The sequence below is a fragment of the Camelus bactrianus genome, chromosome 16, assembly GCF_048773025.1.
Source record: "Camelus bactrianus isolate YW-2024 breed Bactrian camel chromosome 16, ASM4877302v1, whole genome shotgun sequence".
Lineage (NCBI taxonomy): Eukaryota > Metazoa > Chordata > Mammalia > Artiodactyla > Camelidae > Camelus > Camelus bactrianus.
This window is the reverse complement of record NC_133554.1, coordinates 47,250,671-47,276,077: the sequence shown is the minus strand read 5'-3', so window position 1 is coordinate 47,276,077 and position 25,407 is coordinate 47,250,671. Positions and strand designations below refer to the sequence as shown.

Sequence of the window (25,407 nt, the reverse complement as noted above, 5' to 3'; positions counted from 1 at the left end):
GCCCAGGCATTGTTCCTGGTTTCCAGCATGGCCGCCATTACCTGACCAGCGCCAAGGCCAGTCTCTCTGCAGCTCCTGGAGAAGCTCCCAGCGTGGTCTCTGCTTTTCACAGGACAGGCTTCTCATCTGTGTCTCGTGGGAAGTGTCTTCTGCCCCCAGGGCAGAACTAACTGCCCGAAGTCTCCGCTCTCAGGATGCAGCTGGGGGGGACCCAATGGGGCACAGTGTGGCTCGCAGCCCTGCTGACACTTCTGCTGTGTGAGTTTTTACTCTCTTCCCGCATCGCTTAAACTTCGGGAGCACTGATGCTCATGAAACCAACATATTTCTTCTGTCTTTTCCAGGTTCAAGCCTCAAGGGTCAAGAAAACTGTAAGTTCTAAAATTCCTACCTGGCTTCCTTGTGTCATTCTGTGACCTTTTAAAAACTCATATCAAATTACTTGAGTTTAATATTTATAACAATTCAGAAACATACTCCAACTGGGAGCTAAAGTTGATTCCTTTCCGCATTTTCAGAAGGTTTTAGAACAAAACGCTTGTTCTAAGCCAAGTTTTAATCAGCAGTTTCTCGAAGTAGCACACATTTTCTAGATCCCAGTGAACTTCTTTTTGTTAGGATTGGGGAGGAGATAAGAAAGTGATTCCATAGGTTATTTTTTGTTGTTCTACCATGATTTCTTATTTTTCATATTCCACCCTATCCTCAATTGTTTTTTTTCGCAAATGAGACGGAATCAATTTGTGAGATTCATGAAGCCAGGACATAGTTTAAAGATCGTTATTGTGACTTTTTTTTTCTCTTAAATGATCTAAAACAGATTAGATTTCACTTCCCATCCACCCAGGAGGCTACGATGATGTCAATAAGCAATGTTTTGTGCTTGTGCACAGGATGGGGGGGCTTCTGCCTGTCTTCGAAGTCTGGTTTATCATCCCCTTTAGAGCTAATTTTGAATCTCTAAGGTTTTGTTTTGTTTCGTCTGGGATGATGTGAATGAAAGAGGGGACTGGGCTGAGTCTGGGGGCTGAATGGAGGGAGAGCCTACAGAACAGGATGCCCTTGTGAGAGGTCACTTCAGTCAGTGAGGAATTGGGATGACCGGGTTGCAGACGGTTGTACAGCTATTTGGAAATGATGTGTGTGGGCGATACTGGTTGTTTGAGACAAGGCTTGGAGCTGTAGCTCCAAGACAAGGAGGGCTGGTGTGGCTGCTTGGCAGAGCTGGTCTGGTGGGTCTCCTGCTCGTGTCCATGTGTTTGATCCCCATGGCAACCCATGGAGGCGGGATGCCCATTATCCTCAAATCATCCTCAGTTGACTGATGATGTCATGACACCCCAGAGAAACAATGGACTTGTCCAAAAAGAGCCAGTTCGCAGGGCACCAGAACCTCCCCTCCCCAAATCCCCCATCGTTGGAGCCGGCAGCCAGTGGCCTGACTCAAATCTTTAAAGCCACTGTTACTCTGTCTCTTTGAGCCTTTTCCCCTCACTCTGTAAAATGAATGTGATAAGAGTCGGTATAGACAGGAGATTAGATAAAAAGGTGACCCACCTGCCTGGCATGTGGTGATTAGTATACAGTGGTTTACTGTCAGCCCTAGCTCACCTCTACAACCTCAGCTCCTGTCCACTCCAGCCCACATACCCCCTGCTCTTGTCCAGACCACACCCTGCCAACACTGGTGCCCCTGGGCTTCTGCGTCTCTGAGTCCTGTTTCCCGGGACCTCCAATCTCCCATCTTCCTTCCCATCGCAGGTGGCAGTAAATCACTCCCTGCCCAGGTTTTCCAGAAAGGTCTTTGTACCTTCAGGGGAAAACTTCAGAACTGCAGGACCTAGAGCAGGAAGACCCTCCAACTGCCTCTCCAAGCCTCCACCCTGTTTTCCATAAGGTACTTGCACTGTGTCAACTCTGGTGCTGACAGAGCTGGGGCTGAGACCCAGGCCTCCCATCCCTTAAGCCACAGGAGACCACACTGGACGTGCGTGTGACCTGCCAGCCTGCTCAGAGTTTGAGGGGCTTGGTCAGCCCTGGCCCTTCCTCCCCCTTTCCCTCAGGTCCCCACCCAACCCCAGCCCGCGCATCTCAGGGGATGACCTCAGCTGCATCTTCACCTAGAACACAGTGCTGTTTGCAGGAAACTCCCTCCACTTCCCGCCCTGCTGGGGCCTCAGGCTTATCTGCCTCCCCACCCGTCCCTGGCTTCCCTCCTGCTTCAGATGCCATGTCCACCCCATGGCTTCTCCAGGCCAGCCTGTCCACCTGAACCTGGAGCCCATCCCTCTCATCGCCCCCTAGGACCAGCCCTCACCCCACTTTTAGTATCTCTACCCCCATCTTTCTGGCTCTTTCCTTTCAGTCTACGGACAGTCTCTTGTTTTTTTAGGAAGAAGAAAACTCACCCCCACCTCCATTTATCTTGTGTCCTCCTACCTGTCCGTTCCCTTCCTCCGTCAGGCTTCTCCGAGGCCTGGTTTGTAATCACCGTCACTTCTTCCTCACCTCTCAGGCATCCCTACTTAGCGGCTCTGGCTTTGGCCCCCACCACTCCCTGCAATTGGAATCCTCTGACTAAGGGGAGATGCCAGATGCCCCAAACACCTCCAGCCCTTACCTTTCTGGTCCCCTGCATTGCCTCTGCACAAAGCCCCTTTCCTTGGCCTTCTAGACCCTCCTCCCTGTGTTCACCCACCTTTCTGACAAACCCTCTTATCTTCCCCCCTGGGAGACTTGGACTTTCCCAGGGTCCGGTCGTCTCTGGAGCTCAGCCTCCCCTCTCTACACCTCCACATGCCCACCCTCCAGTCCAGTGAAGCCCTGGCCGCTGCCCTGAGCACCTGGCTTCCTATGGGGCCAGTGGTTGACATCTCCTCTGGATCATCACCCCCCAGCCCCCCAATCCCGGCTGCACCGCAGGGACTTTGTCCCCATCCTTATCCTTTTCTGGCCTTCCCTCCTGCAGTCAGCACACACATATCCTCCTGCAGGGGGGCACTACCTAATCCAGGAACCTTATCTTCCACTCTCTGCCTCGATCCCCGTGTCTTTTTTTCTTTAATTGTAGTAACATACATATAACAAATGTTATTAATGACATTTAGTACATTCATAGTGTTGTGCAAACATCACCATTGTCTAGTTTCAGGAAATTTTCTTCACCCCAAAAAACAAGTCCTTTTGCATCCACTAAATATTTCTCAAGTCCAACCCTTCCCTTCAGCCCCGCTGTGTCTGACCTAGTGCAGACCTCCTCAGCTTTGACCTGAACCGTCATCCAAGTTGTCATAGGCCTTCGATATCTCCCTCCAGCCCACAGTGATCTTTCTAAAGCTCCAGTGTCATCCTGTTACCCCTCCCACACCCCCTGAAGACCCTCAGGACAGGACCCAGCTTGTCAGAGGGCAAGGCCTTCTGTTCTGGCCCCTCCCAGCTGGCCCCCTGACCCTCTGGCCCCACACTCTGGTTCTATAACTGCTAGTGCCCAGAATGCATTGACTTCTCCTGCCCCTATGTCCTGGGACATGCTGTTCTCTTGCCCGGAGCATCCACCACCCATTCCTGTCCTGGTCCAAGTTTCAGTTCCCAGGTCACGTCTTTCAAACTTGACCTCTCCTGGCCCCACTTCCTCTTGGTGCTTGCAGCATTTTACTCCAGCTATCTGGGTCCCCACCAGCCTGCATGGTCTAGGACAGCAGGGATGGTTTCTTATTCACCTTGTAAGCCCCACACCTGGCACAGGTGCTTGATAAATGTCTCACTGAAGGGTACCCAGACTGAACTTAGAAGTGCTGGAGATTCAGATGAGCTGGGTCAGCACACTCCATGCTGGGCCTCAAAAGTTCATCAGTGACTCCAGGCTTCATGGCTCCCTGTATTTTCCTGACAATGCAGGGTGGCCTCTCCTCTGTCCACTCCCCCCTTTCTTTCTGAGTCATTTCCAGGTTGAGAGCTAAGTGTCTGGCTGAGTCATGATGCCTCACCTTCCCGGGGAGCATCAGCATCCGCTGACTGGTGTCTTGAGGTAGAGGGAAGTGGATTCCTTTGTTTTAGGGCTTGGGGACTTAGCACTGTGATCCCAGGGTGCCTTTTCTGAGCTGTGGTGACTTTGTTCCTTTGAATCGTCTCCATCAGCCTTCATTTCTCCAGGTGGAAAAGATCTGGCCTCTTTAGGCTGTTCCGTGACCCCGTCCTTCCATTACAGTTCTGAACCTTTTGGGTCCTCTTCCCAGAAAAACACACACTCGCATATAATTGGAGGTGGTTCATAGGCCTCCTAACTCCCATCCTTGAACCTCCAGGAAGCCCAGGGAGCCAAGTTGTATCAATCACTCTATTGTGTAAATAGTGAGACCTGTGCACAGTAATCTAGTTTGGCTGTTCCTGGAAAGTTATTCACAAAGTGGATAGTATTTTCCATATTAGTTTAATAATCAGGTAGAGATTTTTAAAGATTGGTCGGGTGGTGTACTTGTTATCTGTTGATGCTTAAAAATTTACCCCAAAACCTAGTGGCTTTACAGTAGTGATTTGTTGGTTTGTTGAGAGGTTGCTGATAAAATGTTGGTCAGGTTACAATTGTCTGATGCTGGGGACTCTACTCATGTGGCTGTTCCTCGCCATGTGGGCCTCTCCATGGGGATGCTCGGGGATGCTCAGAGCAGGGCAGATGGCTTTGCCCAGAGTGAGTGATCCCAGAAAAGGAAAGAGTGACTAAGATGAAAGTTGCAACATCTTTTATAAACTAATCTCAAATGTGACATACTAGCATTTCTGCAGTACTGTTAGTCATAAGACCAACCCTGGTGTGATGTGGGAGGGGACCACATGCTTGTGTGATATCAGAAGACGAGGCTCTTTGGGGGCCATCTCGAAGACTGGATACCGAAAGGGCGGTGGAGGATGTGGTGGTCATGGTGACAAAATCTAGGCTACTTACCCTGTTGCATCAAATCAGTGAGGTTAAGTTGAAGAGCTGGCATTCATGTATTGATACATTTTGTAAAATGCTTTTCCCTCTGTCCTGTCCTCATTGCTTCTCCCTTGTCTGTTCCAGCTGGCCATGCAAGTGTGAGGTCCCTACCAGTGAATCACTTGAGTTAATTTATTAAGCAGATGTGTTTTAGAGTTGTTTAGAAAAACAAGGTGGCAGGAGTGCCTTGTGTTTTTTAGAGAGGCTTTCATCCTCTCTTAAAAACCACTACCTTCTGCTTTAGCCAATTTTAAAATTGTGAAACAGTGGTAGGGTGCCTATAAAAAGGAAATGAACCAGGGCCGCTAAGCAGGAGACCCAGGCAGGGTAGGCGCTGAGGCTGGAAGGCCTGGAGTAGCGAAGAATTGTGAAATGCAGACTGTGTGCTCCAGGCGGGCAGGAACTGTGCCAGTCTCACTCTTTTCTGAGCCCCCAGTTTTGGGTGCAGTGCCTGGCACAGAGTAGCCCCCCTGAAGTGTCTGCTGAGTACGCAGTGCTAAGGCAGCTGGAAGGAAATGTCAGCCAGGGGCCAGGCGTTGGACAGTACATACTCCATCCCTTCAGCGCCCTCAGCCACTTGGTTCAGTCACTGTTCAAGGTTAAAATGTGAGGGGAGGCAGGTATTAGAACTCCTGCTTTATAGGAGGAGGAGTGGGAGCCTGCAGGGGTTAAATAACTCCCCACCACACCCAGCCAACGGCTGTCGGATGAGGGGTTTGGACCGCTGTGTGCCTGACTTGCTTTATTCCTGCTCCCAGTTCTGTGTCCGAGTCTGAGGGGCACCAGCTACGGGCATGCCTTTCATTCAGAATGACTAACAGTAAAGTAGCCCAACACAATGGATGACCAACACTGGGAATCCGGACAAGTGGTTGTAATTCACCTGGGAAATTTAAAAAATGGTTTTCTTTTGAAAAAGTTCACTAGAAGTATGGATTCGAGAAAGAGCCTTTAGTGACCTCAAGACTCAAGAGTTGGTTTTATATCTGCAACTGGCAGAATCTAGCTAACATTTCACTTGTACCAGGAACTGTGCTCCAAGGACTTAAATGCAGGTTTTCACTTACACTTACTATTATTAGGTCCATTGTATGGATGAGCAGACTGAGGCTCAGAGCTCAGTAACTTACCAGAAGCAGTTTGTGAACAGAGATGGGATTTGGCCCAAGAAGTCGGGCTCTGCACTTATCTTCTGCTCTCTATCTCCTGAGAGAATCACTATACTAAGCAGTGTGGTTTAAAATGAAGGGGGAGGAACTGAAGGGGTAGGGAGACCTGCCTGTCTCCCTGGGATGGGAAACTAAACACAGATGAAAGAAATTTCTGTTCTGAGAGCTCCCACCGCAGGCTTATCAGACCAGGAGCTAATAAGGAATAGAGAAAGACGGAAAAAGGAGCACTAAGATTAATCCTGCAAAAAATAACTTAAACAATCACCTTGTCTCATGACTGATCAGGTGCCATTTTTTGTTAAATTAATTGCTCATAAGAAAGGGATAGGGATGGACTGTTCTATTCATTTTAAAACCTGAGACATGTTACAGACAAGTTAGATTCACAGTTATTCCCAAAAGGTTTGACTTTATTAAAAGAGAGGAAAGAAACACCATTTTGCCAGTATCTCTGGCCAGCTAGCTACGTTTGCTTGTAAAATGATTTGGGACCACTTATAAAATAAAAATGATGTATTATCATTCAATAGGGTAAAAATAGATGAGGAAATCGGAGTGAGAAGAAAATAAAGGCAGACAAATAAAACTGTGGCCCTTTTAGCACACGGAAGTGCATCCCAAAGGTTGCCAGAGGTAAAATTTTGAGTTTATATTTCTTAGCAGCCAAAGCAAAAAGGGAAGCAAGACCCATTAGAAAAAGAGATTTCAGGGGAAGGGTATAGCTCAGTGGTAGAGTGCTTGCCTAGCATGCATGAGGTCCTGGGTTCAATCCCCAGTGCCCCCATTAAAAATAAACAAATAAATAAATAAACCGAATTACTACCCGTACCCCCCCAAAAAAAACTAACAAAAAAGTGGTTTCAAGTTCTTTCCCATCTGGTGAAGCTGAGTTCATTAGATAGAAAACACCAGCTGAGACTGTTCTTATCTGGTCAGGCCTGGGCGGGGGTGGCAGGGAGGAAAGTTCCTGGGCATGACCATCTGATTTCATGATAGCACAATGGTAGCCATCATTTATTAAGCAATTACTGTGTGCCAGGCACTGCGCTGCGTGCTTTCCTGCTCCTCTTCTGTAAGTCTTGCAATAACCGACTACGTAGGTACTGTTACTTCACTTTCTAGATGAGGCAGTTGAGCTCAGAGAGATTAATTGCGCAAGGTCACACAGTATGTGGTGACTTGAATGTTTGTCTCCCTGAATCCTTTGCTCCCTGCAGGGGCGGTGATATGGCAGCTCATAGGCTGCGGGCATCTTAGGGACACGTTTCCTCGATCACAATCAAGGCTGCCCCCTGGTCTTGGTGGGAACAGGATCGTGCCTGACCTACCACACACAGTCATTACCACCTAGCCACTGTGGGCATTTGAGACCCCTGGACACTATACTGCACAGGATGTGACAATATCAGTCTGACGTGGTGAAGGTCACCAGGACGCTGTTATTTCTTTCCTATTTTTTTTTTTAGTTTTGATTTGCATTTACATTTTACTTATTTATTTATTTTATTGAGGTACAATCAATTACAGTGTGTCAATTTCTGGTGTACAGCACAATGTCCCAGTCATGCATACACATACATTTTTCATTTTCATATTCTTTTTCATTAAAGGTTATTACAAGATATTGAATATAGTTCCCTGTGCTATAGAGAAGAAACTTGTTTGTTTGATTTTTTTAAATCTATTTTTATATATAGTAACTAACATTTGTAAATCTCAAACTCCCAAATTTATCCCTTCCCACCCGCTTTCCCCGGTAACCATAAGACTGTTTACTATGTCTGTGAGTCTGTTTCTGTTTTGTAGATGAGTTCATAGTGTCCTTTTTTTCTTTTAGATTCCATGTATGAATAATGTCATGTGGTATTTTTCTTTCTCTTTCTGGCCGATGTTTTTTTCTGAGATAACAGGTGTGTCTGCTATCTTTCCCTTGGCATTTAGCTTTCACCGTCAACAGCATCGAAATGGCGATCTTGCCAAGGAACGAGGTGCAAAATGGGGAGAACCTGACCCTGCAGTGCATCGTGGATATCAGCACCACCTCACATGTCAAGCCTCAGCACCAGGTGCTGTTCTATAAGGATGACGTGCTGTTTCACAACGTCTCCTCCGTGGAGAACACAGAGAGTTATGTTATTCCCCACGCCCGGGTCTATAACACAGGGATATACAAATGCACTGTGATCCTGAACAACAAGGTGAAAACCACTGAGGAGTATCAGGTGTGCGTGAGAGGTGAGTCCATGGAATTGAACATAGCTGGAGTAGATGAAGTGTTAACACAAGCAGTAGCAAGAATAGTAATTGTATGAATAGTAACACCAGACCTACCTGTTCGTCTGTCATCCTTCTCACTCAACTGCCTGGCGTTTTCCTAGCCTGAAAATGTAGGCATTAGACTTGCTCCCGACATGCCAGGATTTTCCTCACCTCCGTGCCTTTGCGCATGCTATTCCGTCTCCCTGGAATACCTTCCTTCATCTCATCTCCTCGTGAGCTGCTGTTTCTCCTTCAGCATGCAACTCAGTGATCTCTTCTCTGACACTTTCCCAAACAAAATTGATCTCCCCCCAGGTCCCGGTCCTTACAGCTCTTATGCTCTCTCTGCATTTAGTGGTATTTGTATAAAGGCCATTGGATTTGAGTGTTGACACTGGATTCTGCAGGTACTCTGCCTAGATTCCAATCTGGACAAGTCCCTTAACCTCTCTAAACTTTAAACTTCTCATCAGTGAAATGAAGATATAACACGGCCCAGCTCAGGGAGTTACTGAGAGGATTAAAAGATACCATGTTAGTAAAGAGCTTAGTGCAATTTCCAGCACATAATGAGTTTCCAATAAGGGGCAATTACTACTTCACTTGATATTGCAGCTTTCTCACACATCTGTTTGTTCTTCTGGACTGTGAGATCATGAGGGAAGAGATGGTGTTTGGTCTATTTTTGTATCTTGAACAAAAAAATTCTGGCTCATAGGCACTCAAGTAATTGTGGAATAAATTTAAACAGGTGAAAAGAGCAAGTAGAAATAGACAGGGATTGAGCAACAAGAGAAATATCATTGTGTTAAATTTGGGTTCATAGATAAAGTTTCAGCCACTCATTCATTCATTGATTTATTCCCTCAAGCAGCATGTCCCAAGGCTGCAAGTCATGAAAAAACTAAGTGCTAGAGAAAAATGCATCAAACAGGTCCTAACTCTAGAGGCAGTTACAGTCCTGTGAGGAGGAGAGACATTTGAGCACATCATTACAGTCCAGTAGTTACATGATCTGAGTGCCTTGGGAGCACAGCAGTGGGAGGAAACAATTCTGCATAGGGAAGTTAGGGACTGTTTCCTGGAAGAAGGGACACTGGGCCCAAATCCAGAAGATTGTGTAGGAGTTTGCTGGATGGTGAAGTGGGGCAAAGGGCAGAGGAAAGTGCTGGAGCATAAACGTGAGAGAGCAGAGGCTGAGAACAAGGTTACTATACCAGCAGAGTGCCCCTTGATCGAATTCCCCAACTTCTTGAAGACAGGTCATCATTTCCTGTCTCTGAAATACAAGTAACTGATTACTATACATACCCTTGAAGGTTATTTTGTTTTGAGGATAAACGGATAGCAGATAAAACCTGTTTAGTGGCCAAGTGTCAAATGAATGCACGGCCTATCAGGTGCAAGTCCCTCGGCCAGACTATCCTTAGAAAATAAGAGCCCTTTCAGCAAACAGGAAGCAGGAAGATGCAGTGGGCAAGTGTCTGGGGGCACTTACCTTTCAAAAGTAGACAGCCTCTGATCACTTTCCCGTCGGTCTTTGAGGCTCACACAGAGAACGTGACTGCATCGTCCTCCAGGCCAGTTCCTCCTGGGTGTCTTACAGACATTTGGGCCTCTGCTGGCCAGACATCCCTTTGTGTCACCAAGGGCAACAGCCACAGGGATGCAGACCAGCTCTTCATCTCCACTGAGGACAGGGGAGGAGCCAGCAGGTCTGGGCGTTTACATTAGTGATGAGGAAAGATTGGCAGGCTAAGAGTCTGGGAAGTGTACATTAAAAAGAAGTGTGCTGACCACAGGGGATGACTTAATGGACACAGTGAATTGAGCCCTGTGCTTCCTTAACAGCTGCTGCCACAACTGTCATTTCTGCATTTTTGTGCTCACTTTTGTGATCAGGAGAGTCATTCATACTATTGTTACTTCCAGTAATAAGAACTACCACTTATCAGGTCCTCATGAGATAAAATGGTTCTAAGTGCTTTACATACATCTCATTTTACTCCTGCCACAGCACTGGGAGATAAGCAAGTTTCCTCCCATTGACATATGTGGACACTGGGGCTCTGAGAGGTTGAGTGGCGTGGTCACATCTCATAGTTCATCAAAGGCAAAGCCAGAGTTAGGACCGAGATCTATCTATCTATCCAAAGTTGGCCTCTAGCTTGATTATTAGGATAGGTCTTTGAGGTAGACAAAAGACAGTTCATTCATTCAGTAATCATTTATCCAGTGCCCACTCTGAGCCAGGCCGAGGACCTAACAGTGAGTAAGACATGTTCCCATCCCTTGGGGAGCTCATGTGAAGCAGGGGAACACCTTCGCAAACAGCTGCCACCACAAGTACCCATAGTGATGAGAACACAGTACAGATGTCTCTCCCAAGAGGACAGCCCTCCATCTCTGAACTGGGGGGGGGGGTGTCAAAAAAAAAAAAAAAGATGTATGAGTCCTAAGTGATGGGGTGAGGTAGCACATCCAGGGAAAGGCAGGGTTAGGATGCAAGCAAGTCTGTGTGACTCCAGGATGGAGTTCATGACCACCAGACCATGGGGCCAGGCTAGGCTCTCCCAGCTCCTCCTAATCTGACCCTGGCTCACTGCCCATTGTACCTTCCCCTCCCCCCCTTTCTCTGCTCTAGACCACCCTCCTGAAAAGCCACTCATAGTCCTTGGCACAAGCAGTTCCCTGAGCACCTGTGCACCCTGAAATGCCTGTCGTTAGCCCCACCCTACTTCATCTGTCCAAAAAAAACCCTTCCTCCAAGACTCCTCTCAAGCCCTATTCCTTTCTAGAATCTTCTTTGATTCCCCAGGCAAGGAGGGCCTCCTCCTTTCCTGACTGCCCCATCACTCACTGCCTCTGTGACACATTCTGATGTTTGGTTATTTTCAGCTTTGCTTTTTGAACCGGGAGGCCGTGCATCCCTCCTCTCCCCCTGCCCCTGAGTCTGGCTCTGGAGTCAGATAGACCTGGACTTGAATCTCTGGGCTCTGGGGCTTGATGGCTGTGAGCTTTTGGATGAGCCTTGAACCTCTCTGAACTTCACCTTCTTCATCTGTAAAATGAATGTAATTTTCTCTTTCATGCCCACCCAGGAGGTTTATAACGAGAACTACATGGGGTCGCGGATATTAAGTCAATTCTAGCTTGTGATTGACATTCAGTAAGATGTAACAACAGTTAAACATGCTAAACGACTTTCTCTTCCCCCAAAGGTGTGTCCGATCCCAGGGTGACGCTGGACAAGAAGGAGGTGATAGAAGGCGGGGTCGTGGTGGTCAATTGTTCTGTCCCAGAGGAAAAGCCTCCAATACATTTCACAATTGAAAAACTGGAACTAAATGTAAAAGGTTCCAAGCAAAGAAAAAAGAAAACTTCTCAGAACCAGAATTTTGTGACCCTGAAATTCACAGTCGAGGAACAAGACCATGCTATATCATTCCAGTGTCAAGCTATGATCTTTTCTGGGACCCACATGGAGACCTCTAAATCCATCAAGAGTGACCTGGTCACCGTGAGGGGTCAGAGTCCTACTCTCCTTTTTATCATTCTTTCGGGTTTGCTGGTTTGGTCTGGGGAGAAAGCTGAGATTTGGAAAGGGGCTGGGGCTTCTGGCCGGGCTGCTCTCTCAAGACTATTGTAAATCACTTTATATTTTTCAAACTTTTTGGCTGTGACCCAGTTAAAATATATATATACACACACATATATATACATATATATATATATATATATATATAATGTATATATGTATATATATGTACATGAATTTCCCCTCCAAAAGTTTTCCATATGATACTTAACCTTAACATATGATGCATTTTGCTATTTTCTTTTCCATTCTGTTTCAGTTTTTTAAAACACTGGCCATGACTCACTGAAATGATGCCTTGTGTGACCTGCAGTTTGGAAACCGTGGCTTTAAGCCAGTGCAGATCAGACCCAGGAAGTGGGATCTGAATAGGGAGGGGGTCTGCAGGGAAGAGGGGCCAGGTCCTCTGCCTTTGCCGCCCACATTTGATGAGGGACTCCCCTCCTCTATCCACCCCAGAATCACCAAGACATTGGACAAATAGCAAACAAATGAGTTGACCTGAGAAGTGCTCTCAGGAGAGAAAGACACCAGCAGTGGAAAGCCTGGGTGTGAGTGTCCAGGACAGAGAGTGTCCAGGCAAACAGCAGCTCCCTGTGACCTGAGGGAGAAGGACTTGTGAAGCAGGGAAGAGTCAGGGGAAGGCACACTCTAATGCAGAGAGCCTCAGATATTTTCAAAGTAGGAGCCCTAATGTTTATCATAAATGACTATCTGCTTTTGACACCTTCTTTCCCCCTGCCCATTGTGTATACATAATGCTATATGTATTATGGGTACATAATACATTTACTATATAGTATTATGTGTATATAACATAGTATTTTATATACACAATATTTTTCTGATTATAATACATGAGCTGAGTTAAATTTTCAGAAAATATGGTAGTGTATAAAGTGTAAAGTGACAATCCTTCATGGTGCCACTCCTCCAAAAACCTCTTGTATGACCTTCTAGATTTGTTCTGCTCATTTGTCATGCACTCACAGTTTCTGCTTGTTTTTCTTTGTTTTTACAAAAAAAAAAAATAGGGCCTGCCCATAAATAATAAAATACTCGCCAAAGTACACAAGTTATAAGTGCAAGTATGGCTGTTGCAAGATTGTCTTAGTAGCAAAAAACTGGGAAAATACCTAAATGTCTATCAATAGAAAGTGAGGCAAATACATTACGGCACATCCTTACAACAGGATTCCAAGTTGTCACTAAAATGGTATAGATACATATTTCTTGATCTGGACAAAAGTCCATACATGCTTTGGTTGTTAAGAAAAAGTTTAACAGGCCCTATTTTTTTTTTTTTTTTTTGGTTGTGGAGGAGGTAATTAGGCTTATTTATTTATTATTAATGGAGGTACTGGGGATTGAACCCAGGACCTCATGCATGCTAGGCATATACTCTACCACTGAGCTATACCCTCCCCCCATTATCAATGTTTTATTATTTTTGACAAGCTAGTTGAGACACAATGATATGTCATTGTTGTGATTTACATTTCTTTGGTCTTTAGTGACTTGAGTGTGCTTTTTTTGTTTATTGGTCTGTTACATCCCCCTGCCCCATAAACTGCCTGTTCATACACACTTTGCCCACATTCACCACTTCTGATTGATTCGTTTGAGCCCTTTATAATTTAAGGGATTAGCTCTTTGTCAGGTACTGTGCAAATATTTTACCCACTTTTTCATTTGTCTTTTATTTTTATTTCCATGAAGAAGCTTTTAATCTTTAGTTAATCATATTTATGCATCGTTTTTCCTTATGATATCCAGTTTTGTGATTCACACCTAAAGTTCTTCCACACTCCAAGACTGTTAATGAAAAAATGCCCCTATGGTTTCTTTTAAGGTTTCTGTGGTTTAATTTTTTTTCTGCATTTAGATCGCTGGTGTGTCTGGAATTAGCGTGCGTATCAGAAAAAAAACCTTTAGTTATTATCAAACTGGCCCAGAGGGTACTTGTTGAATGTCCCAAAAGATACCTTCTCTCTTTTTTTGTTTGTTTTCAACTTTTACTCAGGAAAATAGCCCTTTTTTTAAATGATAGCTTTTTATTGTGAATTTCAATGACTTTACAGTTAAAAAAATAACTAATGAATATTAAAGTATTATATCACTCTAAATTCCCTATTCTAAATTGGCATTTTTAAATGCCCTTAATTGTATTTTACATAGTTATAATTTGTGCATATACTTTCTTATGGTCTGCTATTGTTTTGGTGGGAGCAGAAGCCTAGCCCTACTTCACCATCTTCTGAAGATCCGACATCCTGGTATTTTATTAAAACAGTGTTTTTCAAACTGCATGAGCCATGAAATCAATTTTGTCAGTCACACCAGCATTATTTAAAAAGAGGTAGAATAGACTAGAAATCACTTTTTGAGGGCATACAGTTATTTAAATATGCATTTCCATGAAGCTACTCTTGAAAAGCTATGGAATATCTATGCTGAAATGCCAAAGTCCCATGAAATGGTATGAGAAGAGCCTAGAAAGTCCTTGCTGGGCAGGGGGAAGGGTCTGTTTCTAACTGCTGTGATTATTTCTGAGATCATTTGAAGAAGGTCCTGCAGATGAGGGCTAGGGAAGATGGGTTGGCCTTTGGGAAGCTTAAGAAAGTTAGAGAATTGAGATTAAGAAGCCTGAAGATGCAAGAATGAGCGAGAAGGGAGGGAGCATCCCAGCAGCCTAGGCAAAGGTTTTGGAGAAGAAAAGGTTGAAAAAAATGTTTTTAATTAATAAGGAAAAACTGTGGTGGCATCAAAAAGAGTAAAAAAGGGGAGGAATTGCCTTCTCCCCTTACCCAGGTTTGAACCTGAGTCCAACCAGCTTGTCCTCTTCTTGTAGAATCCTTCTCTAACCCCAGGTTTCACATCAGCCCCAAGGGACTGATCACAGAAGGAGATCAGCTCCACATCAAGTGCACCATTCAAGTGACACACCTGGCCCAGTCGTTTCCGGAAATCATAATCCAGAAGGACAAGGTGATTGTAGCGCATAATCGCAGCATCGAGGCCCAGTTCTCAGTGATGGCCATGGTGGAGCACAATGGCAACTACACCTGCAAAGTGGAAGCCAGCCACATATCCAAGGTCAACAGCATCGTGGTCAACATAACAGGTAGGGCTGCTGTCGGAAGGTGTCGGCATATGGCGGGCTCAAGACTCAGCTCTGCTGGAACCCAGGGTGGACAGTGAGAGCTGACACTTCTGCTCCACTGGTCTGCACAGGGGTGTGGTACTTGTGGGGAGAAGTCATGGCAGGTTCCTGTATCGCTGTCCTCACAGGGTCAGGGATGAGAAAGCACTAGTAAACTCAAAAATAATAGTAACAGTTCCTCTCTGTTGAACATTCGACGCCTGGTTACTTTTCCATTTCATGCTCATAGCTCTACTGTAAGGTAGGCGTTATGATTCTGGCTTTACAGATGTGGAAACTGAAGCTGAGAAGTTAGGTAACTCACGCAACAATTACAGGGGTGCCAAGTGGCAGAGCCAGAATCACTCCCAGGCCTGTTAGATTTGCAAAAGTTCCCTTGGACTCCTTCTGCCTTTACCTGCCTTTACTTCTCTCACAGCACTTACCACCAGAAAGACGTGGCCCTTCTTCCTGTGTATTGTGTGTATTCAGGCACCAGAATATAAGCTAGTGAGGACAGGAACTTTATCTATTTTATCCAGTGCCATATCCTTAACACCTAGAACAGTGCCTGGTACATAGTAGGAATTCAATACGTATTTGTTGGATAAACAAATGAGCATTGGATGACAGTGCTGCAGAGAGCAGAAGCAGCACTTCTCGGTTACCAAGTAAAAGTGTCCATTCGTTCATCATTTGTTCACATTCTTGATTTGTTCAATCGTTTACTGAAAGCTTCCTCCTTGTCAAACATTGAGTGCATGGTCACAGTGACAGTCCCCGGTGTCATAAGTACGCCGCCAACTGCCCAACTAGGTGACTGGCATGTGTTGGATCCTGCTGGTCTATACCAGGTTGGATCCTGGTAACAATTTAGTTTATTATTTTTATTTTGTTTTATTTTATTTTATTTATTTTGGGAGAGGTAATTAGTTTTACTTATTTATTTATGTTTAAAGGAGGTACTGGGAAGTGAACCCAGGACCTTGTGCACGCTAAGCATGCACTCTACCACTGAGTTCTGCCCTCCCCCCTAATTATTGATAATGGCATATTTTGATGGGACATATTTTTCACTGATAAGACATACATTATCTCATTAGAGAAAAGTATTCAGTTCAACATCTACTGAGAACCTTGTGTATACTGGGCAACTTTGAGGGGAATGGAGAGCTGCCTAAAGCCAGGCTTTGCCTTTGAGGAATTCACAGACATACACAGATCGTTAGAATACAGTGAACAACCACACTAAAGGCATGGGTATTCTGCTGTGAGGGCAGCAGGAACCAAGTGGAAACACATGGGCTATTTCACCCTTTAAAGCAGCACCCTGACCTTTGGGCCAAACTACATTAGGAAAATATAAAGCATCATTAGACCATCAGGTACTCTTGTGGTAGCTGACCCCCCACATCCAGAAGTCTGAGTCATACAGGGTCTATAAGTCAATCAGGAGCTGGGTCTCCCCAGCCCAAGAAAGCACAGTGTTCTGCTTGGCCTGCCCTTCCCAGCCCCTCAGCCTAGGGCTCTGTGATCCTGTTCCGTGGAGAGCTCCCCAAGCCATGCCAGGGCTGGCAGGCAGCACCCCCACATTCAAGTGCTACAAGCCTTTGGACATGGTTCCAGGCCCATGTACGCATCTGGTTTTCCACTCCTCTTTTGCTATCAAGCCTCACTGTGAGTGACTCCATACAGTGATGTTGGAGGCTCACAGTAATTTTGTGAACATAAGAATCATTTAATTAGTCATTCATCTTTGGATGGGAAGTGGGTTTTCTTCACCCCCTACTGTCTGCCTTTTCAGACCCAAACTGTCATCAACTTTGCTGAATCTCAACTCTGTCCTGTCTTCTCATCTCTGCAGTCACACCCTAATGATTCTCCAAGCCTAGGTTCAGCGTCCCCTAGTCTATGGGCTCTGCTGCAAACGCTGCGTGAATCACCCACTACACGTAAACACTTTGGAGTCAATGACTTTTTCACTGCTATCTCCCCCAAGCCAAGCACAGAGATGACCTGAAATAAATACCTGTGGAATGAAATGAGTGGATGAATAAATGAGTGAATGCCTGAATCATTACTTGCTGCCTTGCAAGTTGCACATTTTTTCTAATCCATTTCTGTGAAATAAATTGGATTTATGGGGGAGGAAAACCTGCCACTGGAATCCCAGGCAAAGAATGAACCCTAGCTCTTCAGTTGTGTGATCATCAGGTACATGAGAAGCAGAAAGCGGGGAATTGATTTGCCAAAAGCATCTGGGCCAAAGGCCTCTCCCTCAAGGGGGACTCTGGGGTCGGTACCAGGGAACATCTCACCCCGTTCCCACCCACTGTTTTTTCAGAGCTATTTTCCAAGCCAAAGCTGGAGTCTTCCACCACACGTCTGGACCAGGGTGAAGGTCTGAACCTGTGGTGCTCCATCCCAGGAGTGCCTCCAGCCAACTTCACCATCCTGAAGGAAGACACGATTGTGTCGCAGTCTCAAAATTTCACCAAGGTAGCCTCAGCGCGGGACAGTGGGGCGTACATCTGCGTCGCAGGCATGGGCAAGGTGGTCAAGAGAAGCAACGCGGTTTGGATAACTGTGTGTGGTGAGTATGTCCTCGCCGGCTCAGAGAGTCCCGGGATTGAATGGGAGAAAGAGAATTTATCACCAGCTGCCACTCTCTCCAGTCTGAAGGCAGTGCAGACTGAAGCAGGGTAAGAACTCGGGGGAAAGAGAGAGGAGCGGAAACAAGAGCCCAACAGCAGCAAGTGGGTATTTCTGCTCAGAGTACAGGAGAAAGGCCATCCAAGGAAGATGTCGCTGGTGAAAGTCACGTGCAGGGCTTTGTTGTGGCTGCGTGCTGATGATCTGGCCTCTGAATTGGCAAGATTCTGGCTGCTCAAACAGGCACCCACCCAGAGGGTCAGGGAGGAAACATGGCTTAGTCAACGCTGAACTTTAAGATCTAAGTTTCAGTTTTCAATCCATACCCTGGCTGACCAGAAGGGCTAGCAGAAATAGGTACTGGGACCACCTAGAGCCAGGCTTCTCAGATTGAACGTGCCCACAAAATCTGGTTAGGATGCAGGGCAGGATGGGGCCAGATTTTGCACCTTGGGGATGCTGGTGGTGCTGGGCCCTGGACCACACCCTGAGTAGGGAAGTTCTAAGAGGATGTGGAACTCCAGTCCAGCTGTCACTGTCACTGTTCTTATTCAGTCGTGGTCCTTCAGTTTAGCCTGTGGCTTTGGTTTATCTAGCCAAGATCTTAGTCTCAGCCAAAGCAGGATTTTAGCCGTCATCTAACGTGAGAGACAAATGTGGGTCATTCCATTTTAACCTTTTGTCTTGCTGTAGTTCTTGGGAGGAGGTCATTTCATTTTATAAGCTAATTTCTAAATAATGACCTAGTATAATTTATGTTTCTGAGGTGTGAAATTTACTATTTGGAGAGGCTGAGGCACTGAGAATTTGTTTAAAATATATTCTGGTTAGATATTTGTTATAATTTTTAATGTTTTCTTGTGTCTCTTCTCAATACGAAAAAAAACCACCCACATGAGTGTGTACGTATGTTCACATAAATAAGATATGTGAAAATATAAACATGTATTTAGGGGGATGTAATGTTCTTCTTGAATTTGTGTCATCCTTTTTTGTTTGTTCTCTTTTCCTCTCCCTCCTCAACAACCTTAAAGAAGTTCTATAAAGGTAGATAAGGCAGACAGGCATTTTAAATCACAGTAATGACAGAGAAAGCTAAGCCCAGAGTTTGGAGAAGGAACCCCTTGGGCAGGATGTTTCACTTCAGACTGTTTCTCTCTCTCTCTCTCTGTCATTCTAGAAATGCTTTCCAAGCCCAGTATTTTTCATGACTCCAGGTCTGAGGTGATAAAAGGACAGACCATAGAAGTCAGTTGTCAATCCATAAATGGAACCTCGCCCATTGATTATGACCTTTTAAAAGCAAGTAACCTGTTGGCGAGTCAGAAAATAGGCTCAAATGAGCCGGCGGTATTCAAAGATAACCCAACAAAAGATGTAGACTACCAGTGCCTGGTGGATAACTGCCATTCCCACGCCAAAGTGGTCAGCGAAGTTCTTCGGGTCAAGGTGATAGGTAAGTTGCTGTGCCGGAGAAGAATTCACGTGGGATTGGGGCTTTAGTTGACATTCTCAAAGGTTTAGAGTGGACTGGAGAAGTGAGTGGTTCTTGTGCAAAGTTCCTACACACGACACGTGGCAAAGCAGGACCAAGGCCCCAGTAAATGGGGCGGGAAGGTATGTGGGAGTTATTGGTGTGGCCAGTGTCACTTCTTTCAAACAAACTGCTAAAATATAAGCGGGAAGTGTCCCAACTTCAGGAAGTGCTTTGAGGCCCCGCCAGCACTCGCTCCTGTTTAGATGAACTGACAGCCATCTCTGAGAGTTACAGGCCAGAGCTCTCACACCATGAGCACTCGGCGGGGCAAGTCTTGCCACATGTGGAACGACCAGCAGTCTGAGCTGCAGGCTGCCGCTGGGCTCTCCTACTCAGGAGAAATGAACCACTGTCCTCGGATGGATACTTTTCCTCCAGCCTCCATCTTCTCAGAAGGCCTCAGGAGGACGATCGCTTGTGCCTCTGAGATATTCTGCATCTTGCTGTAAAAAGCTTGATAAGGCTTCCTCTTCCTCCTCTTCCTTTCTCTTTAATAACTGCTTATCTACATGTGCCACGTGGACTTCTTGTGTTGGACAGCAAGTCCTCCTACTGTTAATATACAACCTAAGAGTAGCAATACTTTTCAAATTAACATCAATATATATTTAGCACCTTGTGCTATAAAGCCTATAGGAAAAAGAAAGAAGACATATTCTTTGTTTTCAATGATATAACAAGAAACACAGGATACATTTTAATATATTTGAGTAATGGTGCAAATGAACATTGGGGAAATGTTACTAGGCAACACATGGTTAATTGTCACACAAGCTCTCCTTACCATGATGGTGATAGGAATTTAGGGCATGAAAGAGACCATCCAGCTGGAGGGAGAAGAGCTGGGTTAGGAGCCAGGGCTTGACAGTGGGTAGGCAGAGAGGGCTAGAGATGGTCACCAGCATAGTCAAATACATGGGCAGAAGGCTGTGTGGAGCAGATCAAGAGGCTGTGGGTGCATCCGATGGCTGGAGACAGAGGTTGGTAATGGAGAGTCATTGGATATAAATTGAAAGGGTGACTTTTCTAACTGCAAAGGGAGTCAAGCACCAGTCTTAGGAGTTGGGAACTCGTCCTGTGTGCAGTGAAGAGCCAGAATATGGAAGAGGGACATGCAGAGAATGGGATCTTGGGAAGATTAACCGGCTGGTCCTATCAGTTAGAAGCAGTGGAGACTTCAGACCTTACAATACCTTAAGAAGCTAATGTAGAAGCCCATGTGAGACTATTGGTTTAAACTGGGTCAATATTAGTGGCTAACATTTACTGAGTTCTGACCACGTGTTCACCCCTATGTGAAGTATTTTAGTAAATTATTCCTATTCATACTTACAGTAGCCACATAAGACCCATAATAATATCATCCTTATTTTATAATGAGGAAACTAAGGCTTAAGATAAACAGCTGGGGGGCAGTAGGGTTAGGAATTGAGGCCAAGCAGTCTGGTCCCTGAGCCTGGCTTGCCGCCACCCCTTGTGCTTCAGGAGAGAGGTTGTCAGGTCAGGCTGCACCCTCCAGGAGTCTGCCCTTGGGGTTGACCCCACTGTCCCATCCTGGGCCTGCTGCTCCCTTTTGTTGGCTTGGCGGCCCCATGGTCTGGCCACCCCCTGCACTATGCCAGTCTGCTGATCAGTTCATTCTAACACTAGTAGAAGTGTACTTGGGAAGACAATTTAGGATCAGAATTTTGGTGGCTGAACAGGGAGGGAAAGGAGATACAGGAGGAAGGTGAGTTTTGCTTGGATCTGCCGTGAAAGAGAGGCAGGCAGGGGTTCTCAGTGGAGATGCCCAAGTAAAATTCAAAACTCAGGATTCAGGGGAGTCACCTGGACTAGAGCTATATATATAGGCATTAAATGCTGTATGTTTACGTGTTAAACGCACAAGCAGAAGCTATAATGTAGGTGAAATCATCAAAGAGGAGCACAGAGATGGCAAACCAAGGACTGAGTTTTATAGGAAGCCTGCATTTCAGGAGCAAAAGGAAGAAAGATTGGTGAATAAAGAGGGACTGGCAGGCAAGGAGGTAAGAGAATAAGGGTTGTAAGGTATCCCAGAAGCCCAGAGAAAGCTGAGTTCTAAAGGAAGGGCTGGGCGTCAGGTGAGAGCTGTAGGGAGGCTGAGGATGGGAAGTCGGGAAGAACACCTACCCCTGGATTTAGTCTCAGGGAACTCACACGGATGAGCTAGTCAGGGATCAGCTGACGTTTCAAGTTTCTTCAAAACCAGAGGTACTGTGCAGTTTCAGAAGCAGAGGGATAGAAGTCAGATTTGGGGGCTGAAAAGAAAGTGGGAAATGAGAAAAGGAGGAGAAAAACAGGACAGTAGCCAGTGCGTCAAGGTTATTTGCTCATAAGACCTGGAAGCGCCATGCATCTTTGTGAGCAGAGAGAGAAATCACATACAGACACACACACACTCACTTACACAAATACACACATTCACACACACAGGCTCCCCCAGAACACACCCCCAGCAGAAGACGTGAGTTCATGGTAGAGTCAAGCCGAGTGCTCAGTAGTACTTGACATGGAAGGTGAAGGGAGGTGTCCCTAGCATCTTGTGTCTAGTCAACATGCTAGGACAGGGGGTATCCACTGCTGCCCTTCTGGGCTACTTGGGAGAAAATGTGAAGAATGTGGGATCCCAGCAGTGACTTGAATAAAGGGCAAAATCCAAGTCCAGGTCACAGTGGGCGGAAGGCTGACCTTGACCAGTGGCTGTGTCATGTTGCTTCTCTTCCCCACTTCTTTTCTCAGTGCTAATATTTTTCCTGCTTTTCAGCCCCAGTGGATGAAGTCAAGCTCTCCATCCTGTTGCATGATGAGGTGGAGTCTGGGAAGGCCGTTGTCCTTCGGTGCTCTGTGAACGAAGGATCTGGTCCCATCACGTACAAGTTTTACAAAGAAAAAGAGGGGAAGCCCTTCTATCAGACCACTTTGAATGACACCCAGGCCATTTGGCACAAGGCGAAGGCTAGCAAGGAGCAGGAGGGACAGTATTATTGCACTGCCTCTAACAGAGCCAACCTTTCCAAAAATGTCCTCCAAAGCAACATACTGACAGTCAGAGGTGAGTCGCGGCCTCAGTGGCAAAATGTAGTGTGAGTTCTTAGGGCGAGGCCAGAAAGCACACGACTTGTAAGAGGAAGTGGATGGGAGTTTAATGCATCTTGTTGAGGGTTAAGGGACCAACGTCCTCCAGGCTCTTTGGCTGCAGATCACAAAAACCCACTCAAGTATAAAATAGGCACTGATTATTATAAGGAATTAGAAGTGTTTCACACAGTCCTAATCACAGATTCTTGGTGGAGAGGTACCAACTGGCCCGTCTTGGGTCAGAGTCCACCAGGGACCATTTATGGACAAGAGGATTGGGTCATGCAGAGCAGACGTGGTTAGAGGAGCCCACCAGCCCATGTGGTTAGAGGGTTATTTATAGAGAAGGAGGAGGGATGAACAGACACCCCAAAAAAAGCCTCCTTTAGTCCTGTGGTCCTTTTGGACCATCACTGACTCTCTTTGTAGCAGAAACAACCATTTCTGCACCAACTATGAACACGGAGTCCCTCAGAGGTACACGTTCAGTGTAAGACGCCGGTTACAAGGATGTAAAAATCAGTCCTATTTGTTGCTTAAGGCTGATATTATTTCTCGCTGGTGGAGGAAACACCTCTATATTAAAATTTTTTTTTTTTGCATTTCCAGTCTATCTTGCCCCCTGGAAGAAAGGGCTTATCGCAGTGGTTGTCATCATAGTGGTGATTGCCACCTTAATACTTGCGGCCAGATTCTATTTCCTGAAGAAAACCAAGGGTGAGCAGTCCTTTCATTCTGCTGTGACAGCTGCCTTGCCGGGGCCGGCCGTGGATGTGAGGGGCTGCAGTGGGAGCTGGGGAGACGTGACTCACGACAATTGTTTTCCTCCTGCCGTGTCACCTTGGTAGCCAAAAATTTCGGCTTTGGTGGGTGTGGAGCTCTTACTGCCCCTGGATTTAGCTAGGGAGAAGTGAAAGCCATGGCTTTCCTGGTTGGGCACCCCAGAAAAGATGAATTTGGGGGGAAGTTGCATCAACATGTGCTCAGAAGTGTGGATTTGGCCACACCTCGTCCGACAGTTGGTAGAGCTGGGGGTGAGTGTTATGGAGACACTCCACAACACACACCCTGAGTGCCTCCCAGTTCATCTGCTGGTTGTGCCATGATTTCTGCCCTGTGCTTGGGGCTAACCATGCCTGGAAGGGAAGCCAGGCTCACCCACGGACACTCAGGATTCAGAGTCAGCTAAGCCAGACTCAAGGACAAAGGCACAGCACCAGTGAAGTCTGCAAAAATTTGCTTGTGGGATAAGGTGGGTTCTGTTGGAGCCCCTGGTGCTGCTGCCTAGGACGGGAGCGGGCAGAAGGGATGAGGAGGGTGTTTTTTCCTAGAGCAGGAAAGGGGCAATCCCTTTGGGCAGACAGACTCCAGGACAAACTCCTTCCTAAGGCTGAGTCTTGGTCTCAGGCCAGTTTGGAATTCAAAGCACAGGGATGGATGTAGCCTTTACTTTGGGGGATGGTCTTGAAGCAAATAGTTGTCTGCTTGTCTGGTTCATGTGGTTCCCGTGCTGTTGTCTTCCTCTCTGTCACATTGCGCAAAGGAAAACTGCTCTGAGCTAAAACAGTCAAAATGTCATATTTGGGGGGAAATGGTGTGAAATCTCTTGATATAAGGCCAAGAGAAGGCCTGCTTTGTTTCCTTTTTTTTAAGTGGGACTATGTTTGGCTTTCTGTTCTCTCTTTTTGTGGGTATTCAGTATTGAAAAAAAAGTCAAATGTGGTGGAAACGATTGTTCCCCTCTGGTGTGGATGTGGGTTCTTTATACTGACTTTGGTTCTTCTCTTTGTCTTTTAAAGCCAAGCAGATTCCTGTGGAGATGTCCAGGTCAGTGTACTTGAAGAGGGGAGGCTGTCCTGTGGGTGTGGACAGACTTGTCTGGAGGGATTCCTGTCATTAGAAGTTTTCAGTGGTTCTTGGCAAACTCAGAAAAATCAGGACCTTGGGTGTGAGTGGTGTAGGGGTGTGTGTGTGTGTACGTCTGTGTGTGTGTCTCAGTGAAAGATTGCCAACTGTCCTTCACAGGAAGGAATGGCTTTTTTCTGAGGTCATGTCCTTTCTACATTTTTCCTTATGAAAATATAATGGTAGTAGATGGAATTTTAAAATTTTTACTGACTTGGCAAAATAGAGTTGGCCTTAAAAAAAAAATGGTTGTACTATTTTTACTGTTCTTGAAATCTAAAATCCCAAAGTATGGAAACTATAGCTCTGTTCCTGAGAGAAACAGGAGCACATTATTTATCAAATAATCACAGAGCTGAAAAAAACATTAGTTCCAAATGAGAGTGAAATTTTCCTTGCTTCAGAAAACTCTTCCTGGTTTTCTCATGATCTTTCTTTGATTTTTTTGTTGGTTTGGAATTAGAGTCAAAAAATGTGATTTTTTTTTTCTTTCTTAAATTTCAATTTAAGGCCAGCAGCACCACTTCTGAACTCCAATACTGAGAAGGCGTTGTCTGATCCCAGTACTGAAGCCAATAGACATTATGGTACAGTGATGGTTTTGTGCAGTTGCTAAGAGTTTTCCCCAGCTTGCTACACACTCTCCTATCCCTCTGAGCAGCAGAATCTGTAGGCGGTGGGGTGAGGCTGGAAGGGAAGCCCTGGCTTCCAGCAGGGACACTTAATCTAATCAGTCATTGGGTGGTGAGCTAACAAGCAAAACAAAAACTTAAGAAAGGCAGAACATTGTGCTCTGATTTTTACCACCTTGTAAATATCCCGAGGACTGAAAGGTGGGGAACCATTACAATTACAATGCTATGGACGCCCCTCGTGGGTTATCTCCCAACACTGGACCCTGCCCAAGTGTCATCATTCTTCATTTGCAAGAGAGAGCCCAGCTATCAAATGAAGGCATTGGTAAAATGTCTCAGATGGAATTATTTATTGCAAGCACAAGGCAGTTTCATTTCAAACTTGACATGATGGGAAACCAACTTAAAGATTTCACTGTTAATTCCACTGCTT

At 45.8% G+C, this 25,407-nt stretch overlaps 1 protein-coding gene across 1 annotated transcript in view; it reads left to right on the top strand.

Moving 5' to 3' along the window:
• PECAM1 (platelet and endothelial cell adhesion molecule 1) overlaps nt 1-25,407 on the top strand; it is a 47,814-nt gene continuing 22,407 nt past the window's right edge. Inside the window, exons 1-11 of the mRNA XM_010948680.3 lie at nt 1-258; nt 345-371; nt 8,089-8,382; nt 11,628-11,933; nt 14,856-15,128; nt 17,491-17,739; nt 18,979-19,254; nt 22,121-22,408; nt 23,044-23,151; nt 24,234-24,261; nt 24,850-24,926. Of these exons, the coding sequence (XP_010946982.1) occupies nt 195-258; nt 345-371; nt 8,089-8,382; nt 11,628-11,933; nt 14,856-15,128; nt 17,491-17,739; nt 18,979-19,254; nt 22,121-22,408; nt 23,044-23,151; nt 24,234-24,261; nt 24,850-24,926 (1,990 nt within the window). The 5' untranslated portion in view covers nt 1-194. The remainder of the gene's footprint in view (nt 259-344; nt 372-8,088; nt 8,383-11,627; nt 11,934-14,855; nt 15,129-17,490; nt 17,740-18,978; nt 19,255-22,120; nt 22,409-23,043; nt 23,152-24,233; nt 24,262-24,849; nt 24,927-25,407) is intronic.